Source organism: Echinops telfairi, unplaced genomic scaffold (assembly GCF_000313985.2).
Source record: "Echinops telfairi isolate 266 unplaced genomic scaffold, ASM31398v2 ScPeMD7_1;HRSCAF=3_0, whole genome shotgun sequence".
NCBI classification, from domain to species: Eukaryota; Metazoa; Chordata; class Mammalia; order Afrosoricida; family Tenrecidae; genus Echinops; species Echinops telfairi.
Window position 1 is genome coordinate 85,110,358 of NW_022103896.1, and position 16,219 is coordinate 85,126,576.

General features: G+C 40.3%; 1 protein-coding gene across 1 annotated transcript in view; it reads left to right on the forward strand.

The window, feature by feature from the left end:
• XKR4 (XK related 4) overlaps positions 1 to 13,053 on the forward strand; it is a 383,052-nt gene extending 369,999 nt beyond the window's left edge. The window contains exon 5 of the mRNA XM_004697771.2: positions 8,040 to 13,053. Coding sequence (XP_004697828.1) covers positions 8,040 to 8,986 — 947 coding nt within the window. The 3' untranslated portion in view covers positions 8,987 to 13,053. The remainder of the gene's footprint in view (positions 1 to 8,039) is intronic.
• Positions 13,054 to 16,219: the final 3,166 nt, after the last annotated feature.

Sequence of the window (16,219 nt, forward strand, 5' to 3'; positions counted from 1 at the left end):
AAATAGCTGGCAGAGTCTGCTAGGAAAAAGCCAAGAAAAAAAATCCAGAATATCACAAGCCAGAAAACATCTCCTGCCCTCAGAGTGGATACACAAGGAAATTTAAGGATCACACATCCTTGAGAAAGCATCCCCTCGATTATGGTTCTGAAAGCCCCATATGTACAGAATGTGGGAAAGCTTTCACTGAGAGCTTGAAACTGAAACAAGGCTTTCATGTTCACAGTGGAGAGAAGCTAAATTAGATACCTAAATTTGGGGGGATAAAGGCATGAAGTTGTTGGCTTACAAACTTTCATAGGTGGGGGAGAATATTCACAGGATTATAGGATTAAAGTGTAGGTGTTACTTAATTGCAATTGTGAGGCTAAAGAATGATGTACAGGTGCCAAGTTGACAAGGGGTGGATTGAGTTAGTTAGTTTATTGTGCCAATCTGACCGATAAACATGTGGGGTTAATTGAAAGGCAGAGAGATAAAGGCTCAGTGAGCCTCACCTTTCTAGGTGCTTTGTGATAGTCGGACCAGGGTGCAGCTAGATGCCTTAGCCAGTTCCCTGCTTCAGCTGGCAATGCTTACTTCCTGCAAGACATCCCTGAGGAGAAGCCTCATGGACCTATTCTGATGCAGCCCTGGGTGCTGGAGCAGCTGTGTGGAGACTCCTGCCAACGCTGAGATGCTTACACAGTCACTGATTTGGCTTTCCTCCTGCGGTCAGCATCATTGCGTGTGTTATGTGAGATGGAGGACTTTGTGGATTGATGTCGGACATATGGACTAATGTTGGGCTTGTGGGTTTGGGCAGCACTGGGTTGGGATGTTTTCTTGATGTGCACTTAACCTTTATATAAAAGTCCCTCTTATACATAAAAAAAAGGCTTCCACAAAAGGAAAAGATAGAAGAACATGCAACTGTCGCTACTCACTTGTGTACATGGCATTGTTGTTGCTGTGAGGTACTCTCGAGTTGCGTCTAACCCCTAATGACCTTGCAGATAACAGAAGGAAGCACCAACTGGTCCTGTACCATCCTCACAGCTGTTGCTATTGTTGAGCCCATCGTTGCAGCCACAATGTTGACCTATCTAATCAAGAGCCTCCCTCTTTTTTTACTGTCCCTCCACTTTGCCAAGAATGATGTCCTTTTCTAGGAACTGATCTCTCTTGATAACATGTCTAAAATCCATGAGAAAAAAGTCTTGCCTCTGAGGAGCATTTTGGCTGTACTTCTTCAAAGACAGACCCATTGTTCTTTTGGCAGTCCATGGTATTTTCAATGTTCTGCACCAGCACCACATTTCAATGTACTAATTCTTAGCCTTTCTTTATTCATTGTTCAACTTTCACAATGCTTGTTAGGCAATTGAAAATATTATGCTTTGGGTCAGACACACGCTTCTTCTCAAGGTGACCTCCCTGTTTTCAACTCTTTAAAAAAGGTCGGTTATATTAGTTTTACTAATGCAACTTGTTATTTTATATCTTGACTGCTACTTCCATGAGCATTGATTGTAGACTTAAGCAAGATAAAAATCTTTGACAACGTCAATATTTTCTGTTTATCATGATAATGTTTATTGGTCCAGTTATCATTTTGAAATGTTATTTCATGGATGAAATAACATCATATTCATAACCTTTCATAAAAAATTTCCACAATGACCCATTCTCACAATCTTCCACTGAGAAACTATTTTTCCTGTGCATAGTCATTCAAATAAACAGATTTGAAGGCCTAGAAGTTGCCCAGTCCTAGTCTCGCAGTCTCGCCCTCAGAAGTGCCTCTTGGTTACAATATTCCTGAGGGGCTTTTATCCCTCACTAAGGCTATTTAAAAACAGGCTTATATCTTATCAAAAGAAAATTTGTGTATATATATCCTTATCAAAAGAAAAGTTGTATGTTGTGTGTATTACATGCCTGGGATTCTTTTACAAAGCAGACAATAAAAGTCCTATGGATCATAACAAATCAATCCAAAACTGATCGTGGGCAAGGTTCAGGAACAGGTAGAATTTGCTCCTTTGTGCATAGATTGCCGTGAGTCAGAGGGAAGTTGAAGGGAAATTGCAACAGAGGTATATATGAGGAGGGAGCTGACAAGACACATGGACCTACCCTAGTGCCCTGAGTCGGACAAGCTGCATGGATGCAACCAGACCTCTGAAACTGGGGAAGCCACAGAGAGACCCCTGCCAGCGCTGAGATGCTTACAACACCACTGGATCCAAAAGACTTTCCATCCACTGGCCTGTGATCTTCCTGCACTCGGCATCATTGCATGTGCCATGTGAGTCTGAAGAGGAATTTATAGACTGGTATTGGATTGATGGACTTTATCTGCACTGAGCTTGGATGTTTTCTCAATGTTCAATTGCTCTTGTATATAAACCTTTTTCTTATACACACATACACACACACACTCACACACAAAGAAATATATATGAGGAGGCTTCAGAAAGTTTGGGGGGAAATATTTTATTTTCAATTCCATTTTTTCCAGGGACTTTTTGAAGCCCCCTCATGTATATGTATATCAGATATATGTATATCTGTTCAAAACATTGGACTATAGTGTTACACAGATGCTGTTGTCATTGAATCATCTTATTCAAGTAGTTTGGAGTGATGTGCACTGAGAAAGCAAAGGCTGTTCGACCAGATGTGTCAACTGGGAGACAGAGACTAAACACCAAAATAACGCACATTGTGGCACCTTAGTACAGCTGGGCACGAAACTCTCTTCTGAGAACTGTGCAGCCTACTTGGAAATCCATGTGCTGCTCCTTCTGAGAAGGGCATTACACTAAGAACTGTGTGCTTTCCAAGACAAAGTAGACGTTGTCTTCCAGAGCAAGACAGTTTTCATGTTTCACGCACAGCCCTGGAGCTCAGAAAGGCTGGTGTTGGCGTGCAGTTTTCTGGCTGCTGTGTCTGAGAATATTGTTAAAACCATGAGGATGTATGGGCTTACCCAGCGAGAAATTGAGGAGAGAAGAACAAACTCAGCATCACAACAAATAACAAGATCTCAAGAATAAGCAGATAAAAATGGGAATCCAAGAAACCCAGAATAAGAGGAAACTTGAGAAAGGCACAATCCACTAAAAAAGAGAGAGAGGAAATCAAGGAAGCAGTGTTTCTTAGGGAGAAAAGACTAGTTACATGTTGGTAAGCTCTGCAGAAGGAGTGCTTTGACATGGAGACCTTGACTACTTAGAGGGTCAAGAGAGTTAGTGGATCGTATCCATGACCAAGAAAGCAAGAGGATTACTTTCACAGTAGAAAGAGGTCAGTTTTCATTAAGACAAGAAGAAAGCAGGTAGAAGAGAGAATAGAACATTTAACCTCTCAAGGAGACACTCAGTTTCTTTTGATCATTTTATTGGGAGCTCTTACAGATATCATAACATTCCATAGTTGTATCACATCAAGCAGTAGTGTACAATTGCTACCACAGTCATTTTCAGAACATTTTCTTTCCTCTTGAACTCCTTGATATCATCTCCCTTTTATACTCTCCCTCCCCTACTATATGCCCCCAGAAACAATTATTTTTATTTATTTTTTGCCACATTTTACACCATCCAATATATTCGTTAACATACAATTCTGTTGTTTGCTCCCCAGGAATGGGGTTATACAGTCATCAGTGCCATCAACTGCTCCCCCTTCCCCCATTTTCCCTCTTCTCTTCCCATTCACTGAGGGAACCATTACTCCTGTTACCATTTCTGAAGGGTTATCTATCTTGGCTTTCATGTATAGAATTATCTTAATTATATAAATGAACATATGCAAGTCTAATATAATCAATGAGGTAAAAAAAAAATCCGTAATAGTAAGGGGACGAAATATTAAAAAACAAAACACTAGAGGATAGTTATGTGCTTCATCAGCGTTATACTGCACCCTGAATTTCTCATCCCTTCCATGTGGCCCTTCTGAGAGGGACTGTCCGATTAACTTGCAGGTGGGTTTGGGGGTCTCCACTACACATCAATTTAGTTGCTTGGTTTTGAACTTCTGATACCTTTTCCCACTGGCATCTCATGATCACACAGGCTGAAGTGCTTCTTCCATGTAGACTTCGTTGCTTCTCTGCTAGATGGCTGCTGGTTTGACTACAAGCCTTGAAGACCTCAGATACTACTATATGTTTTGACAGGAGAGAATCAGTTTCTTTTCCATAAAATTAAATATTTTCATGAATCAACTGCTGAAATCGTATTATCTATTTTAATAAATAGTGTAATCCCACTGAATCTCCCACGGCTGTTTTTATGGTTTTAGCTTAAAATTTCCACAAATGGCATGCTATTCAATATTTTGAAAGAAAATATGAACAAATACACTATATATTCCTCAAACAAGTAAAGGAATTCCTATTTTCAATTTTTTAATGATGTGGACAAATATTGTTTAACATACTTTATATAATAGTCTAGCCTGAGTCTGCCTATGAGGAAACAGAAGGCAAACCCCAAAGAAAAACATACAAAGTGAGGCAAACTGACTCAATAGGTACAAAGATGTTTTGTGAAATATTTTTGTTCTTGCGATTTTTCAAGACATTTGAAATTATTATTTTTTTAAACCAAGGTATGCTCAGAGTTCTGTGTTATAGAACTGTGCTGCAATGCCTTGGGAGCCCAGGAAAATTATACTTAAGCAATACTTGGTACATTCCCTAGAGATTCTGGTATGGCATACAGAATAACTGAGGTGGGATTGTTTGGTTAGAGAGTAGGACTGCATGCTTCCTGCAAGTGTAGGATAGTCCCATATTTTCAACTCACATGTATACTTGCTTTACAGAAATTAATTGCTAAGGATAACAAGAAGCAAACTATAATGAAATGAACAAAGGATAGTCCAATCATTGCAAAAGCTAAAAGTTAATAAGGGCATAAAATTTCCTTTGGTAATTTTTTTCATTGTAAGATATATAGAAAGAACTAATAAAATAAGAAACCCATTTTGTACTGCCAGAGTAGTGTCTTAACAAATTTTTGTAGCGTTAAAGGTAAGCTGAATCACTCTTACAGGACATTCAAGAGAAGGGGTAAAATTAGTGGGCAATGACTTTGTGGCACTGTGTAATTGAAGTTGTCTACTATTTTTTCACTGCTTTGAAAAACAGTTTTAAATAGCATCCTCCTACCCAAACTGATGCCCCTCTTCTAATCTGATCAAGTCATCGGAGTGTTTGTCTCTTTTTCATCAATCTGGACAATGATGCAGAGCCTTTTGGAGGAGCGGTGTCTGTAAAGATGATGCCTGGTTGGTGTGCTTCTTCCATGTGGGCTTTGTTGCTTCTGAGCTAATGGGCCGCTTGTTTGCCTTCAAGCCTTCAAGACCGCAGATGCTATATCTTTTGATAGTTGGGCACCACCAGCTTTCTTCACCAGCCTGTGTGATCACAAGGTGTCGAAGGGATCAGATATCAGGCATCAAAGAACAAAAACCCAAATCATTGTGAATGAGGGGGAGTGCAGATTGGGGACCCAAGACCCATCTGTAGGAAAATGGACATCCCCTTACAGAAGGGTCGCCGGGAGGTGACAAGCAAGTCAGGGTGCAGTATAGCAACGATGAAACATACAACTTTCCTCTGGTTCCTAAATGCTTCCTCCCCCCTCCCCCTCCACTATTATGATCCCAATTCTACCTTACAAATCTGGCTAGACCAGAGGATGTACACTGGTACAGATAGGAACTGGAAACATGGGGAATCAAGGGCGGATGATCCCTTCAGGACCAGTGGTGAGAGTGGCGATACAGGGAGAGTGGAGGGAGGATGGGGTGGAAAAGGAAACCAAAAGGGATCTACATATAACGTCCTCCCTGGGGAATGGACAACAGAAATGGGTGAAGGGAGATGTTGGACAGTGCAAGATATGACAAAATAATAATTTATAAATTATCAAGGGTCCATGAGGGAGGGAGGAGCAGACAGGGAGGGGAAAAATGAGGAGTTGATGCCAGGGGCTTAAGTAGAGAGCAAATGTTTTGAGAATGATGAGGATATTGAATGTACAAATGTGCTTTATACAATTTATGTACGTATGGATTGTGATAAGAGTTGTATGAGCCCCCAATAAAATGATTTTTTTTTAAAGATGATGCCTGTTGAGTGAAAGGGGAAGGGGTCTTCCTGTAAAGAGAGGTAGCCTGGTTACAGCTTTAAAGCGGAAAAAAAGAACAGTCCAGAAGAGAATCTCCACACTTGCAAATGCGACATCTAGGGAGCAAGATCAGGAGGGGTTTCTATGCTACACAAAGGTATTGAAATAAAAATGGTGTAAGCTTTTGTTCTTATATCCTAAGCTTATAATAATGTTGTTCACATAGGCATGATTCCAGCACCTTATTTCCCATCCTCTCTCCGTTATTTGTTTTTAAAGTTCTTCTCTCTTCTTATTAAGCTCCTGAACTTATTTTATAATTGATGTAACGGTGTCTTCGGCATAGGAATTATATTGTGATGTGCTTATTTGTTTAGTGCTCCCTAACTGACATAGAAATATTGCCTGTGACTTGTGGTTGTGACAGACTTTTGTGCTGGTGGGCAGAAACTGAAGATCCATGTGAGATGTCCTGACTTCCCGCGGACGTCAATGGGAGTCACTATGAGAAGTGGCTGTTGAAAACTGCTTTCTTTATAATAATCGTTTTTTAAATGTCACTCTCCTCGAGGTGGTTGTATAACAAGTGACCCTTGGAATTTATCGTGTTTTGTATCAATTAATTTTTCCTTTTCCCTCTAGAGTCTTTCTTTGCCTAAATTAATTTTCTAAGTATTATAAATGATCACTTTTCTATATCAAACTATAAAAGAAAAGCGCCAATTCCATCATAAGCGCTTGACAGTATCACAGCTTATTTTATTTACAAAGCAAGAGGGGAGACTAGAATATTTCCTAGTTAGGATTAGAGTAGAGCTGGACCAAAACACAGGAGAGCATGCTCCTCATTGGTAAGTCTCGGGCGCCCCCTTAAGGAAGCAACTGGAATGCAGATGGACACTAAACCTCGATGACAAAGTGGAGTCCACACAGGCTCTCTCCTAAAGTAGATCCCCTGTGTTATTAGGTGAGCTTGGACATCTGGTCCAGGGAGACCATATTTGAGATGCAAAGAGTGAAGGAGAGCAATAAAATTTATATTTTTATTTGGGATCATAGTTTTAGAAGAAATTCTCACCAATGGGGTTAATGTGATACAAAGAAGGGGTGGCTGAGAAGTGGTGCCGGTACTGCTGTTCCTTTAAGAAAGGGCAAGGTAGCTGGCAGTAAGTACACTTTTCCCGTATTGGACCGGCAGTAAGGAAACCTAAGGGACAGGCATCAGCTATAGGTATTGTGTGACACTAGGACAAACCACACACCAAGAAACAATAAACATTGCAAGCCTATACTACTCCTTTTTGCGTGTGAATAAATTAAATTTATTCTTGCTTAAAAGTAGACAGGTAGACTAGTTAGCCCTTTAAGGTACCTGTGGTTATATACACCTTTTGATCACAAAATCTGAGAGCAGGGAAGCTTGGAAATTGCCTACTTAATAAATGACAATTTAAATGATTATCTATAATCATGCATTTAATAAGTAACAAAGGTAGCACAATAACTCTGTTCCAAAACCCAGTCTGCTGGTTTTTCCCTATGACACAACCCGCCTACTTGTTTATTCACACTAAATACGCAGAGGTAATGCCCCACCCATCTCTCTCAATCCCACCCGGGTTCCAAGTGACATTTGCTTTAACGTCATGACCTGTCAGGTTGGGACCACAGAGAACAGATATTAATATCCCCATTTGAGTATTTTATTCAGGAATAACTCCAAAACAGTAGCAGTCATCCCTGCGAGCAAATATCCCCATTTGAGTATTTTATTCAGGAATAACTCCAAAACAGTAGCAGTCATCCCTGCGAGCAAAGCCGGTCCCAAGCCTCCAGCTCCACCTGACGTGCTTTCTAGGGGCACCACTACATCTGACTTTTGACAGATTTTCTCCCTGTTTATCTTTATAGGTTTCACAGCGGCAGCCTCCCTTGTGTCTTTAGCTTGGGCCTTGGCATCTTACCAGAAGGCCCTCCGGGACTCTCGGGATGACAAGAAGCCCATCAGCTACATGGCGGTCATCATCCAGTTCTGCTGGCACTTCTTCACCATCGCAGCCAGAGTCATCACATTCGCTCTGTTCGCCTCGGTGTTCCAGTTATACTTTGGGATCTTCATCGTCCTGCACTGGTGCATCATGACCTTCTGGATCGTCCACTGTGAGACGGAATTCTGTATCACCAAATGGGAAGAGATTGTGTTCGACATGGTGGTAGGGATCATCTACATCTTCAGTTGGTTCAATGTCAAGGAAGGTCGGACACGCTGCAGGCTCTTCATTTACTATTTTGTGATCCTTCTGGAAAACACAGCCTTGAGTGCCCTCTGGTACCTATACAAGGCTCCTCAGATTGCAGATGCATTTGCCATCCCTGCGCTGTGTGTGGTGTTCAGTAGCTTTTTAACTGGTGTTGTTTTTATGCTGATGTATTATGCCTTCTTTCACCCCAATGGACCCAGATTTGGGCAGTCACCAAGCTGTGCTTGTGAGGACCCAGTAGCTGCCTTCACTCTGCCTTCAGAAGTGGCCACAAGCACTCTACGGTCCATCTCCAACAACCGCAGTGTGTCTAGTGACCGTGAGCAGAAATTCACAGAAAGGGATGGGTGTGCACCCATCTTTCAGGTGAGGCCAACTGCCCCATCTACACCATCATCTCGTCCCCCAAGGATTGAAGAATCCGTCATTAAAATCGACCTGTTCAGGAATAGGTACCCAGCATGGGAGAGGCATGTTTTGGACCGAAGTCTACGAAAGGCCATCTTAGCTTTCGAATGTTCCCCATCTCCTCCAAGGTTGCAGTACAAAGATGATGCCCTTATTCAGGAACGATTGGAGTACGAAACTACTTTATAGAGCAGAAGAACTTTCAGGAGCCACCAAGTCCAGTGAAGGATTGACAGCGGGCTGTGGCAATAGGAGACTTCATTGTAGAATAGGGCAGCCAGCTGTGAGCGTCTCCATCGAGCTGACATGGTGACTGTGCTATGAGACATTGTGGCTGACTGGCTGCTGCTGGTCTCCTGCGCAAACCACAGCTGTAGAGCATCAGCGACTCCACCTGAGGAAACAACCCAGCATAGGAATCTCTGATGCTACCAAACTTCTCTTACACAGTCTTTCAGTGCATCTACCAGAGGGTCCTTTCATCATGGAGAACATCCCGCAAATCCATAAGGTGTTTTTTGATGGAGTAAATGGATCTTTACATAAAATACAGATTCAGTCATACACGTACACACACAAAATACCAGTCCTTTGTCAAAATAGCCCAAGTGCTTTTCCTTGATGCAAAACTCGAGCACACACACACACACACACACACACAGAGAGAGAAATAAAAAAGAGAGACTGAGTGAATATAATCTCTCAAGACTGCAGAGAAGAAAAAAGAGTACTGAAGAGAAAGCAAACCATAACACATTTTCTCATTTGGAAACATTCCATGCGTGGAAAGTGTCCCCAATGGACAGCAATTCAAGTGTGCTTACACATGCATTCAAATTAATGGAATTTGAATTTATTTTCTATACATTTCAGGATTTATTTATATTTTATTTTACATTTTCAGCTGGGAACATCCTTTATGACAGAAATCCTATGCAGCACGTTTATGGCTCTCAGTTAGACCAAGGAGCTTGCCAACTTAGTGATGTAAATGAAATGATAATCATGATTCAGTATTCAGTTGCAAAATTTTAAGAAAAAATAGAGAGGAAGTGGGGAAAAGGGCAGGAGGGAAGTCTCATTCTGTGCTGGGGTGGCTGCCACTGGCACGACAGGTAACAGTGGCATAGTGCAACAATCTGGAGCAGGATCCAGTTTGGGACAGCAGATGCCCAACTCCGGGAATATAGGCAGGCAGCATAAGAAAGCATTACATTGCCATAACTCTCTAGTGCCAAACACTGAGCACCTCAAGTTAGACACGGGACCCTGAAGGACTGAGTTCCACAGAAGCAGGCAAAAGAAAGAGCAATCAAATTCTATGCTCTGGACAGATGTTGTTCCTCATCGAAGGTCAACCTGATGTATCTTTTAGAGGCTTTGGTACACATATTAGTAAGTGTGAGCGGTCAAATGCAGTGAAATGTACTATGAGAACACTCTTCTAAACTGTATCTAGCTCAAATTTGTACGTATTTGAATTATTTGTAAAGCTGCACTCTTACAAGCTTCTGGGTCTCAAATACCTCCGTACAGCAAGTGAACGTCACCCTGCTTTCTGTTCTGTGTTCTCCTGTCATGGTGCTTTTTGTTGCATTAAAAGTGCCGGTCAAACTTTGATAGTATTTTTTTATAGTTGGTGCAGAGTGGAATAACTCATGGATTATTTCAATATTTTTGTAATAAAAAATATAGGGTATACATATAGGTATCATCACTTTTTTTATAGACCTGGAATTGTTTCAGCATCATACGTTCAGCATCATAATTACTTGGTATATCTTAGGCTGGTACATGCATCCATCTGCTTGCCTCTTCAGATTAAAGGCACTTGTCTCTTGCAAGATCACTTGACTTTGCCATGTTGGTGCCCCCAGGAACCTGGCCAGGGGTGCTATCAGAATATCAGGTGAAGAGAGAATCTGATTATCTAGAAAGGGCTTGTTGAGACTGGCCAATGTTTCCCAGGAAATCAAAGATGCACACGCTTACTCCCATCTGTCCATCATTACCAGCCTGACCACAGTGAAAGATGTCTTAAACTGCCTTCCCTGGTTTTTTTTTTGACACAAGTGGTTAATCAAATGTTAGTCACAACACCAAAAAGATAGTGGGGTGGGGGGAGAATCAATTTAATTTATTCATTCAGTTATTTGGACTGATTCATTCATTCCATATTGTCAAGTACTGTCGCCACCAACTGTAATTGGTGCATAACGCAGAAACTGCCCCGTGTTGATATTTGCAAAAAAGGAAGAGAGTGCTCAACTTTTAAGACTTCTTTTGGTACAAATTCTTGGAGCAGTTTTTTCTAATTAACAATTTTTGATCAGCAGATGTACTTTCATAGTACTCCATAACTTGATCCGCCAAGCAAGACTTCCACTCAAAAATAATATTTTGATGGTGTATGGGAAAAAGAAGTAACCACCAGTAAAACCCCAAGAAGACGCCCTTCTTTTCAGTACCTGGTGAAAGCATTCCACTCCCGTTTTAGAAGGAAAAAACAGCAGTATTTTGGCAAATTCTTTATTCTCGTGCAGAGCCACACTACCTAGCTTCATTATTTCCAAGAAAGCTTTTATGTGATGATCTTTGGAAATTCAATTGTCCAGTGGAACTCTTCCTTTGATACCATGAGTAGATAACAGAGAACAGTAGATGTGTCTATCAACACAAGAGCCAACAAGCCAGTCTCTCCAATCATGTAAGTTCTACCTTATTTCTCTACTTGTCATATTAAAAGTCAAAACAGACACTATGTTGTCAGGAAGGTGTCAGAATGTTTTAGCAACTTCCCCAGTACTCTAAATGCTCTGTTATCAAGCATACTTGAAGGATACAATGTTTTAGTCCAAAGTTCTTGGTAAGAAAATGACATCTCCATATCGTAAAACACGAACTTTCAAAAGTTTGAAAACAAGATCTTTAGTTAAGAAAAATGATGAACAAAATATGCGTGTATTATTGAATGGAAAACAAATTTGCCCTGTAAACGTTCACTCATATCACAAAAGACAGATTTTAAAAGAGAAAAATATCATGATTAAATCCTGTAGGACTCAGAATGTACTACGCTACCATTGTGGAGATAACAACTTTTAGTAGTTTCTAGATACATAGATAACAGAGAGGTTAAAGTATCAGAGTTTAAAGACAGATTGTCAATGGACAAAGAGACAAAATTTAATTTTTTAATTTATATTTTAATTCTTAAGGTTTCATTTTCAACCTGCCATTAACCCCTCCATAGAGTGTAACTGAAGAATCCAGAAGAGATGAGCTATGTTTAGCATACAAATTAGAAACCATGTTTTCTCTATTGTGGACTCAGATTTTCTATGCTTAAACCCACTTTGAATCTTTTATTAGAGGAATCAGCCTGATAGGACTTAATTTTTGCATAGGACCATGAAAATTTCTAAAGGGAAAAACAAGTTTTTTTCTTTTTATGGTCAGCCTGACATTTCCAAATGAAACCATATTTAAAGATTATCTATAAGACTATGTATATACAAAGAGGGTCAAAAAGTTTGTGAGAAAAATCCATTCTCCTTTTAGTTTTCTATGAACTTTTTGAAGTCCTCTTATTTTAGATATAAGTATTTCTTGTATGGAAGAAAAAAATCTTCATGGCAGTCTAAGTCTCTCCTCCCCATCCCCCTCCTCACGGGCAAAAGACTTTGCCCTCTAAATCTGCTATTGTTTGCGTGACCCTACTTACTTATGGCCTGGTGGCTTGGTGGGCAACGCCTTGGGCAGCTAACTACAGAGCTACAGTTCAGACCACCAGTCACGCCTCAATAAAGATGGGGTTCTGCTCCCTGTAAAGATTTGCAGCCTCAGAAACCCACAGGGGCCATTTCAATCTGTCGTATAGGGTCACTTTGAATTGGAATCAACTCAATGGAAGTGGATGTGTTTCCCAGCTCCACCCCTACTCCAACTTAATTATGTACTATCTGGATCCTCCGTTATTATTCATTTATGATGATTCTGTCAATCTACAAAATTAGAATGGTGATCTTAAATGGTATGGCAAACAATATGTAATTCCAGTATGAATAAAAAGATATCTTGTATACCCGAATACAAAAAGCATAATGAAAGTATTTCTGCTTAAAATGGTCATGTTCTATAGGTACCACCTGTAATGAGTATAACTTGTTTGCCAGATATTTCAAAATGCCCAGTTCATTTTGTTCTATGAATAAATGAAGTGATAGCACTAATTAATTAAAATTATATGGGAATAATTGAAATCTCAATGACTCTTTATTTTAAAAGCTGTATGTATGTACATATAAATATCTAATCAGACTTTCCAACTAAAATAACAGAAGCCGAAGGCATAAAAATATAAGACTGCTCTTTATTTGATATATCACTATATTACTGACAAATAAAATATTACATTATAAGCTTTTTCTTACTCCATTTCAACTACATTCCAGTTTACATTTCCTGTCTCTAAAACATAAATTCTTTGGAAATTTGAGTTGGAAAGGCTCAGATATTTGGGTCTTCTTTGTTTGAATAAGAATCCCTGGTAGCTCAGAGGTTGCGAGCTTACCTGCAACCCGAAAGGCTGGTGGTTCAAACCTACCAGCTACTCCACCAGAGAAAGGTGTGACAGGCCACTGTCATGTGGATTACAGCCTCGGGACCCTTCTGGGGTCATTCAGCTCTACCCTGCAGGGTCACTAAGAGTCAGAATCCTCAGCAATGGGTTTGGTAGATTTGCTTGAATGAACTTTATCATTCCTTAATGATCTCATTTGTTAAACAGCTGAGTAGCATAGTTTTGAGTCATTTCAACGTTTCTTTTGCTGAACAGATTGAATTGAGCAAAGAAAAATTTCTGGCACCTTACCCAGGAATGTGTGAAGTCACACAATTGCTTTTAAAGGTTCCAGATCCACTGAGTGGAAGCATTCTGACACGATGTTAGGCAAGAATGGAGGTATTTTTTTTTAACTTGTGGAGCATTTTCTAGAGGAAATATCTAATCCCCTGTGTTCTCCACACACATTTACTATTAACCATTACTGGTTCTAAATGAAGCTTGGACAAGATGCCTGCATTTGTCTATTTCACAGGAGAAATCCTTTAAGCTTTTTCAAAAATAAATAAATACCGTAGACTGTCTCAGCACCCAGGGCTGCTGAGTGAGATGCATGGGTGAAAACCATTTCTGGAGCTGCATTTCTGGAATTCCCATAGCAGACGCAAATCAGCTCAGGCGCAATTCTCTGCAGCAATTCAAAGTCCTGTTGAAAATCCAACAGACCGATTGCTCCTCCCTCCTGTCATTTCCTCCTCCAGCAACGCAAGCGTTTCAAAATGGCTAGCCTGGGCCACTCCACCCGTTACCGGCCCCTGCCTCAACTCCTGACTTTTATCCCAACCTATTTCAGACCGCCTATTTCAACCCAAGTGTTGCTTCTGATCTCTACACTGAGTTTGTAGGAACAGGGCTTGGCTATGGGGGAACTCCCAGCTTGCTCAATCCACATATGCCCTATGCACTCGCCACTCTAAAAATGGCACATGGGAAGGCTCGAGCTGTGTCTATGATTAACAGCCTCAGCAGTATAATTCCTTATTCTGAAGTAAAATTCTGTGGAACGTGGGTGTAATTGTATAAAAACACAGTGAGCCATTTAATTTTCCTAATTGTAGCAATTAGGGTAGCTAGGGTGCAGCCTGTTCTCCTAGTAAAATGGCAAAAGGAATAAAATGGTGAACAGCCAGGTGCCCTTAGAAATGAGGGGTCCAAGATTCTCTCCCAAACATTCAAAGCACATTTTTAAAGCATCATACTGCTTACGACCCATCCTAACCTTTTCTCTACATTTCACTAGGAAAAGGAGAGTTATCTGACTACCTACTGTAATAGAGCCCTGAAATGTAATTCTTCAGGCAATCTTTCATGGTGTTTACTCTGCCCAGAAAGGCATATTGGTGCAGTGGGTTAAGCTTTGAGCTGTTAACCACAGGTAGGTGATTCAAACTCCCAGTTGCTCTGGGGGAGAAGGATGAGACTGTCTGCTCCATAAAGATGTACAGTATCAGCAACTCCACGGAGCAACTCTCCTCTGTTGTATAGGATGACACAGAGTTGGAATGGACTCGATAGCAAGGAGTAATTTAACATCCCTAAAATAGTTTGCAAAAAGCTTTTCATAATTTACTGGCATAGCCTAGATCTATTCAGATAGCCTAAATCAGAAGCAAACTGCTCAGACTGAGATAGTTACCCCCTTAGTTTGTTTGACAGTTCCATCTCCCTTATTGAGAGCAGTTTGCCATGATTGAGAATTTATCATGTGCCATGTGCTATGCTAAAGAAGTTTATCTAGATCTGATTTGGTCCTCAAACCCATTGTGAGTTTCGTGCCATTTACATAGGACAAAACATAAGCTCAGAGATGTCAAACAACTTGCTAACATATCACAGCAGAGGAACTGAGAGGTGAGCATCACTTTTGACAATGCACCTTCTAGAAGGAAAAGGAATAGTTTCCCAGCAGAATCTATTTCTGATTTGGTAGGGCCTTAGGAGAAAGAGAATCACGGTACCTAAATTAAATTTTTCAAACAATATTTACAAAGTCCAAGGTGTCTTTCAAAATGAAACATGAAAAATAAAAAGTCAGCGATGAGAAATTGAAGTATTTAACAACGGTAACTGAGGTTAACTCTTGAATTCATAACTTCCCTTTCACTGCAGAGAACTGCCCCTTCGAGTGTCCTCTTCTGCATTAACTTAGTGACAACAATAAGTTAATCTGAAGGTGCTGCCATTGTATTCCATAGAGAGAGACCATGCACCCAATACTAGATATTTTTTAATCAATGAATCAAAGCAGTAAGATAACTGGGATATTTTCATAACAACATACAATAACAAAGCAATGATATAAATATAAAGGTAAAAATAAGTGATAGCCTGTAAAAAGGAGAAGTAATTTTATCATCTGTTTTCATACCTCTCTAACAAATGATGGATAATGTACCGGTGGTTGGTGTATTGCTGTGATGCTAAAGACTATGCCACTGGTATTTCAAATACCAGGGGGGTCACACAAAGTGAACAAGTTTCGGTAGAGCTTCTTAATTAAGAACAGACTATGGACAAGGAATAGGATGTCCACTTCAGAGAAACTAGCCACTGAAAACTCTATGGATAGTATTGAAACATTGTCTGTTACTGAAACCCTAATAAATAGAAGCAGAACATTTTCAGAGATTTGCCAGAAGATGAGACCCTTGGGTCAGAAGACACTCAAGATATGGCTGAGAAAGAGCTGTTCTCTCAAAGTAGACAACAATAATGACTTAGATGGAGTAAAGCCTTCAGGACCTTCATCTTCTGATGGGGCACAAATTAAAATATCAAATAATAATTGGAATATGGAA